The sequence below is a fragment of the Megalobrama amblycephala genome, linkage group LG1 (assembly GCF_018812025.1).
Source record: "Megalobrama amblycephala isolate DHTTF-2021 linkage group LG1, ASM1881202v1, whole genome shotgun sequence".
In the NCBI taxonomy this organism is placed as follows: Eukaryota; Metazoa; Chordata; class Actinopteri; order Cypriniformes; family Xenocyprididae; genus Megalobrama; species Megalobrama amblycephala.
This window is the reverse complement of record NC_063044.1, coordinates 54,357,828-54,366,062: the sequence shown is the minus strand read 5'-3', so window position 1 is coordinate 54,366,062 and position 8,235 is coordinate 54,357,828. Positions and strand designations below refer to the sequence as shown.

The window sequence follows — 8,235 nt, the reverse complement described above, 5'->3', positions numbered from 1 at the left end:
TGGTAGGCTATGTATACTGTAATACTGCATTTACAATGCTTATCAGTGGCATGCACTTTGATCGTGAAAGTGAAAGTGCCCTTTGCGGTCGCATCGCGGTGCCCCCGTGTTCCCCTTTCTCCCGCGAGCCCTTTAAAGAAACTCATTTGGCCATGGGCGCGGAAAGACGCGTTCGGCTCATGCACACGTGCATCGCCCGTGGTCATAACAATTCACCCCCAGCCTGGTTTATAGCATTTATATATACAGCTATGGAAAAAATTAAGAGACCACTCCAAGTTCAGAAATCAATGTTAAGTGGTCTCTTAATTTTTTCCATAGCTGTATATATATATAAATGTCTTTGGTCAAATTAAGCAGTAAAATAAATGGTTTATCCCTTTAAATGCAATGGATTTTGAAAGATATCAACAAAAAACGGGCAAAAAATTTTAAAAGCGATTTTCTCAGGTTTTCAATTGGAAAAAGAGAGCAGACGACCATAATTCAAATGGGTATATCTTTAAAACCATTCAAGGTATGACTTTTACTAGGATATCATTTTAAAGCTTATTGTCTCATCTTTCCATAAAATCTCAATTTTGAAATTTGGGTCACTGTGACTCATTTTGCTGGATCAGGTCACAATTGATGAACTTTACACAGATATTGAACGGAATTGAATCAACACTGAACTGACTTCAGCTGAACAATGACACTATTTACTTTTTTAGAGCTGCTTTACAGCAGAATTGAATCCTGTTTGCATTATTTAACATTATCTTTTCAAAAGCTTATAACACTATAACAAGCTCATTATAATAATTAAATCAGACACAAAGTTCACGAGTGCACCTCTCACCTCTGTCACACCTGGAGTGACTTCAGACCTGCTTTCACAGACATGATTAGGCTGCTTTGAAACAATCTGTATTGTATAAAGAGCTATATAAATAAATGCTAGTGTGACACATGGTTTTACATCCTAAACCCTCTGATGAAATGTTGCATTGCCTAATCATGTCTATGAAAGCAGGTCTGAAGTCACTCCAGGTGTGACAGAGGTGAGAGGTGCACTCGTGAACTTTGTGTGTCTGATTGAATTATAATAGTGAGCTTGTTATAGTGTTACAAGCTTTTAATATATAAAAGACAAATAATAAAGCTAATGGCATTTTAAAGTGAAATGTATACATGTGATGTGTTAAAATATATATTTTTAATTCCTGACTAGTGTCAAGATTAAAGCATAGAAGAGAATTTTCATTACAGTTCATTCCAAAAAAAAAAAAAAAAAAATGGATTTGAAAAAAAATATGGCAAAGAGTGTGAAGCTCAACTTCCATAGGAATGAACTGATAACGCTCTGCTCTGTTCGCTTCACGCCAGTGTGCATGCACCGTAAAGCCCTGTTCACATCTGATTGAGTTATTGTAAGGCTTACAATATAGAAAATAAATAATTGAGCTCATAATAGTGTATAAAAAGTTTACATATTAAGTGTAGGAATATTGTGCTGGTTTAAAGTTTAATAAAGGTCACAGTACCTCTGTGTGTCACAGTTTGCTGTGCATTGCTGGGACATCAGATAATATAACAAAATGTGGTGCATATATAAACAAAAATACTTATTTTATTAATATTAATGCAACAATATTGGAGCAAAGATTGTGTTAAGCCTGTTTTTTTTCTTGAATAATGTCTTGAATAAGCTGAAGAAGGTTAATAATGGAACCCTTTTTCGTCTTTGACCTACATGCTGTTGTAATCATACCAACCCTCTTCTCATGGATTTTTACAGTTTGTTTAGGATCACATGAGGTCCCTCCCTTACATAGCAGCTATAAATGTGTGAGTGCATCAGTTCAGAAGCTTAGAGAGAAAATGGCTGTATTCGAGTCACTTCTGCAGTTTCTTAGCACAGGTACAGTTCTGGGTGCCTTGCTGTTACTTCTGGTTTTGTATTTGCTTTCCTCTGGATCCAGATCTCAGAAAGATGGGAAAGAGCCACCTGGACCCAAACCACTGCCGCTGCTGGGGAACCTGCTGACCCTTGACCTCAAGAGACCCTTTGACACCTTTTGTGAGGTGAGAACTTGATACAATTAAAATGAATAGTAGCCTAACATTTTTAGATTTGTTTGTAAATGTCTTTCTCTGTGTCCTTCAGCTGTCCAAAACCTATGGAAACATATTCCAAGTGTTTTTGGGTCCCAGAAAAACTGTGGTCTTAGTTGGGTACAAAACTGTCAAAGAAGCTCTTGTGAACTATGCAGAAGAGTTTGGCGACAGATATATTGGACCTAGTTTCAGGATTCTGAACGACGAACATGGTAGGATTCTTTCTTTTTTGCCAACTCAAGTAAATACAAAAACTTAATGTACAGAACAAACTGTAAATGCTACACTTATTGCATACTCAGATAGCAAGCAACCATCTAAATAATCTTAAATCGGTGTTAATGTGTCAACGGTAACTACATTGAATCAACATCACTTTTACCCTGAAATTAATGTTAAAAAATTATTGACATTTCAACAAAATCAATGGTAATGGCATTGAATCAATGTTGCAATGTGACGGTGATTCAACATCATTCTTGCACTCTCAGAAAATGAAACAACAACTACAACTGACTTAAAGCCACACAGCCTGAAATCAACTGCAAATAGAATAAGACAATACATCTCTCAAGATCTCAGCAAAGGATGATTAACCAACTCCAAAAAGAGAAGTTCACTTATTACTAACCAGTTTGACTTTATTTCTGCCATTCATCTACAGAAGTTATTTTTGAGAATCAACAGAGGTTTGTATTTTAATGTTTTATTTGTCACCATTATGGTGATCAGTGTTTCCTTTAGTTGGGCAGTTTGGCTTTAGTTAGCTTTCTGTGTGAGGTTTTGGTCTTTGTAACAATGTTTACCCAAACACATAATTTGTTGCAACCAGAATTAAAGATGATCAGGTGATATGGTTTTTAATCATCGTGAAGTAGTTTATTAATCTTATCCCTGACCAAAAGTGGTTATTTGCTATTAATATATTATATTCACCAACAATACTTTCTTGCCACAGATCAGACATAATGAATTTTGATTTTTAAAATACATTAAGGGAAAAAAAGATCTTTAGACACACACAGACATCAAGAATCCGCATTTGAATCTCAACAATGGTGACATGCTTCATGCTGCAGTGCATGCTGGGAGCCACCATAGTATAAAACTCATGCATTGCAGCAAGAAGCATGTCACCATTGTTGAGATTCATATGCTGATGCTGATATGCTGATGCAAAAAAAAAAAAAAAAAAAAAAAAAAAAAAAAATCAAAATGTATTTAAAATCTAAGTTCAGAATGTTCAGTATTGTTGGTGAATATAATCTATTTATAAAAAATAACCACTTTTGGTCAGGGACAAGATTAATAAATTATTCTAGTTTATGATGATGAAAACTATATACAAACTCACATAAAAATCCAAGAGTCAAACTGCCCAACTAAAAGAAACACTGATCACCATTATGACGACCAAACATTTTCAATAATATATCAACATGTAAACCTCTGTTAATTCTTCTGTAGATGAATGACAGAAGTAAAGACAATCTGGTTAGTAATAAATGAATCTGGTAATGCTCTTTTTTGAGTTGTTTAGTCCTCCTCTGCTGAGATCTTGAGAGATTTATTGTCTTCTTTTATTTTCAGTTGATTTCAGGCTGTGTGGCTTAAAGTCAGCTGTAGTTGTTGTGTTTCATTTTCTATGAAAATGTCCAAGCATGCTGTTGAACCAACATCACATTGTAACATTGATTCAGTGCATTACCATTGATTTTTTTTGTTGAAATTTCAACTTTGCAGGTGCAAAAGTGATGTTGATTCAATGCGGTTAAAGTTGACACATTAACATTGATTTAATGCCTCAATGGTTGCTTGATATCTGGGAAACCCTTAAGTTCCTCATGGCCTCTTTAGGCCATTGTAATGCACTCAACTGGGTTTAACTACTTAGGTAAAAAAAAAAATGGTTTTCAATAAATTTGGCACTAATATGAGCTAATTATAAGCATGCATAAAACATTTGATGGTGAAACATTTACTTTAACCATGAAAAACAAAATTCTAAAAATTCCTTTCGGTTGACTTGAAAATGTGTCTTTTATCAAGTGTGTACTTTAAGTGGATTTGGTGACAAACTTGTTTTTTACATTTTTTTTTTAAAAATAACATATAAATTCATGAATTTGTGCAATGACTAGTCGCTTATTAACCTGACATATAATGCTTATAAGCAAACTGACACTATAAATCCCAAAGGTCTAAGGTTAATGTATGTCTAACTCAGTAAGTAATCATTTTGTGCTTGTGTTGTTGCTGAGACTCATAGTAATGTGGTTTTGTGTTGATAAGGAATTGTTTTTTCCAACGGAGAGAACTGGAAAGAGATGCGACGATTCGCTCTCAGCAACCTGCGGGACTTCGGGATGGGCAAGAGAGGAAGTGAAGACAAAATCATAGAGGAAATTCAGTATCTGAAAAGAGAGTTTGATAAGTTTGAAGGTACACGCTGAAACACATTTATGGACATCTGCAATCATGCTCTTACAGATCCATTGAGAGACATTTGTTTGCTCTTCACAGGGAAAGCCTTTGACACAACACAGCCTGTGAACTACGCTGTGTCAAACATCATCTCATCTATTGTGTACGGCAGCAGATTTGAATACACAGACCCTCGATTCACAGAAATGGTCGACAGGGCAAATGAAAATGTTCGGATTGGTGGATCAGCTACTATGATGGTATGGACGTATGTTCTACTTTGTTAAAGAGACATTTTGGTGGCTTCATTTTCTTTAATTAATACATGCATTGTTTTCTCTGTGTGTACTTGTAGCTTTATAATATATTTCCATGGTTGGGTCCGCTTCTCAACTGCAAAAGGATTGTTTTAAGAAATATATTGAAAAATAAAGCAGAAATTATGAAGTTGATCAATGAGCTGCTGGAGACTCTGAATCCACAGGACCGCAGAGGGTTTGTCGACTCCTTTCTCATCCGCAAACAGAGTGAAGAGGTACAGAAATCACCCTATTGCATAGAAATACAGAAGAAAGTAAAAAGTAATCATCAGCTTTGATAATTAAACAGAGTTATTTATTTAATTATTAAGCATGGTTATTAAATGAAAATGAAATATGCACAAAAGTATATCGCTACTAACAGTATATCGCTGCTCACGTGTTCGAACTTCTTTTTACCCCTAAGTGAAGTATGAAAAAAAACTTTGCCATGACTATATCTGGGCTTTTAGATTCCTTTTGTAAACATTATTTAACATGAACTAATAATGAAAAATACTTCTAAAGCATTTATTAATCTTAGTTGATGTTAATTTCAACATTTATTGACAAATTACTCAAATTAAAAGTTATTTGTTATTATTATTTGATAAGACACAGGTTAACATGAACTAAACATGAACTAACAATGAACAAGACATTGTTAGTTTATGTTAATGCTAACTAACTAATGTTAACTAATGGGACCTTATTGTAAAGTGTTACTATATAGTAATGTTTGTCTGTTTTTCAGTTGTTTTGAACTGTTTCTTGTTCTTTTTACTTTGTTAGCATTTGCTACAATGGTCATTCATTGTTTGTTTGATTAATGCACTGCACCTGTTTCTCATTTTGTGCATTGTTTTGTTTTCTGTTAGTCTTTGTTCCATGTTTGTCGACAAAAGTTGGTTGTTTGTGTTTTTTGCAATTTGAATATCATGAGTATTATTGTTATTTTTGAATTTGTGAATCTCTCTCTCTCTCTCTCTCTCTATATATATATATATAGGAAAAAACTTCTGTTTGCATGTGCATTTTGAATGTATTATTATCAGTTAAGCACTTTGCAACATTTTGGTTTACTCATTATTTTAGTATAAAAAAAAATTGTGCTTTGTGCTTTTTTGTACTTGTCAGCAATCCTGCAAGAAGGACTCGTACTTTCACCAGGAGAATCTTTTTGTGACGGTAGGAAATCTGTTTGTCGCTGGTACTGACACGACAGGAACGACTCTGCGCTGGGCTTTGATGCTCATGGCCAAATACCCTCATATACAGGGTAAAAACACAGTAATGCCAAGAGATTTTCCTCAATGCTGAATCCAATAGTGTCCAAAGGAACAAACGTATGTTGCATTTGTGTGCAGATCGAGTTCAAGAGGAGATTGACCGAGTGATTGGTGGACGTCAGCCAGTGGTGGAAGACAGAAAGAAATTACCGTATACAGATGCTGTGATTCATGAAACTCAGAGACTGGCCAACATAGCGCCCATGAGTCTGCCCCATTTAACCACCTGTGACATTCACTTCAACGGATACTTCATCAAAAAGGTCTGTCAGAAGAATAAATGGGTATAAGGCCTAGAAAAGATACCATGTGCATCTTGAACATCGTCTTTTCTCCATTTTCTAGGGTACCACTGTAGTTCCTCTCCTGACGTCTGTTCTGAAGGATCCAAATGAATGGGAGAAACCGAACAGCTTTTATCCAGAACACTTCCTAGACGAGAAGGGCCAGTTTGTCAAGAGAGATGCTTTCATGCCCTTTTCTGCAGGTATGCTCAAATCTGAGCTCCCAGTGTTTTGATGAAATAATCATTTGACTTGAAATTAAACAGTCTCTCACTTCTCTCTCAGGCCGAAGGGTTTGTTTGGGAGAGAGTTTGGCCAGGATGGAGCTCTTCCTGTTCTTCACTTCCCTCCTTCAGAGCTACCACTTCACAACTCCACCTGGAGTGTCTGGAGATGATCTGGATCTCAAAGGAATAGTGGGAATCACATTGAATCCATCCCCACACAAGCTGTGTGTGATCAGACGCTCCTGATACTGGATGATCAAAACAGAAACAACACATTTACCTCATTTTAAATAAGAACAGGCATGATTTTACTTGTGTAAATTTTTAAAATGTATACAAATAACTCACTATAACTCACTTCTGACTTTTATTGCATAAAATGTCTTAAACAGCAGGTGCATATTGTGTGTTAATTTTTTTTGTAGTAAAAAAGATAATTAAAAAAACGTATGTTATTTTCATACAAAGTATAGCATTATTATACAAGATTACTTAAACGCACAACTGTATGAAGAAAAAATAAAACATCCAAATAAACATATTTTCTAAAAAATATTTTTTTGGTTAATATCATTTTGTTTCTCACATACATATTCTCATCTATGCAGAAAAAGGGTTCCCGTTCAAAGTGGAACATCGACACTGTGTCTTAATGTTTATACTATGGCAAATGCCATCAGCATGACTGGTGTATGAAACACATACACATGCGGAGTATAAAGGGGTGCCAGAGTTACACTGTAGTTTTTTTGTCTTCATGAGCCGTTTGTTTGTAGTGCGTGTTGAGAAGACAAATCATGTCGAGCATCAAGGGTTTTAGAAAGCGCATGCCTCCGTGTCCTCAATTTATGACACCTGAGGACACCCATGACCTTTACATTCTCTGATCATTCTGATTGGCCATTCACCTACTGCCACCTGCTTGTACGGAAAGGCATTTCATCTCGCGCAGGCGCAGAACTGACGTGTTACTTGGCCGTCGGGTGTCGAGCGTCGGTTTGGTGTGTCAGGGCAACTTTGGACCCAGACATTGCCGACGTGAACCAACCCCGCAGTCTGCTTTCGTCACCACTAGTTCGTCGCCGTCGGCTTGGTGTGTTCCGGCCTGTAGTCTTGTCTTTGTTCATGTCTTTGTCTTGTGATGTGACTATTTAAACGTAGGTGTTTGTCCCACCTCTTTGAGGAGTTTTGGCCAATCAGGTATTGTTTTTTTTTCAAAGGTGGCTTTTCTCTGCCCCAATCATAAACTGAGTTTTACTTCAGGCCTCTGGAATTGCCGGTCTCGGCAGAGAGTACCGTTTAGACATGATTTCTATTAAATGGAATATGATGCATTTTGCACAGATTTTATTCAAGCCATGATTTGAATGAAAAAAAGAGATTTAAATACATATCAGACAAGAAATACTTTCATTCAACCATTCAATAGTTACACAGTTACATGAGTTGTGGGTGTTCTAAAACACGACTGGTCACATGTAGCATGTATAGACATGATATAAAATGTATGCAGTTAAAAGATGTTTGATGAGTCCGTTTCAAATGGTTTAGAACAATTTGATGGAGTTTTAGTTGTAGAAATAGTCTCTGTGGGTTTTTTTGTGAAGTTAGG

General features: G+C 35.9%; 1 protein-coding gene across 1 annotated transcript; it reads left to right on the top strand.

Moving 5' to 3' along the window:
• The first annotated feature begins 1,092 nt into the window (after positions 1 to 1,092).
• Positions 1,093 to 7,178, top strand: LOC125275065 (cytochrome P450 2K1-like). The gene is made up of 9 exons (XM_048201737.1): positions 1,093 to 2,067; positions 2,150 to 2,312; positions 4,393 to 4,542; positions 4,624 to 4,784; positions 4,880 to 5,059; positions 5,961 to 6,102; positions 6,191 to 6,375; positions 6,458 to 6,599; positions 6,682 to 7,178. Exons 1-9 carry the CDS (start codon positions 1,708 to 1,710, stop codon positions 6,867 to 6,869), a joined length of 1,671 nt encoding a protein of 556 aa, XP_048057694.1. The 5' UTR covers positions 1,093 to 1,707; the 3' UTR covers positions 6,870 to 7,178.
• Positions 7,179 to 8,235: the final 1,057 nt, after the last annotated feature.

Excerpts from the sequence above, each read along its gene's own strand:
- LOC125275065 (XM_048201737.1), top strand. The coding sequence starts at position 1,708 with ATGGAACCCTTTTTCGTCTTTGACCTACATGCTGTTGTAATCATACCA. Across the intron at positions 4,785-4,879 it reads GTGGATCAGCTACTATGATG|CTTTATAATATATTTCCATG; the intron begins GTATGGACGTAT and ends GTGTACTTGTAG. Across the intron at positions 6,600-6,681 it reads TTTCATGCCCTTTTCTGCAG|GCCGAAGGGTTTGTTTGGGA; the intron begins GTATGCTCAAAT and ends CTTCTCTCTCAG.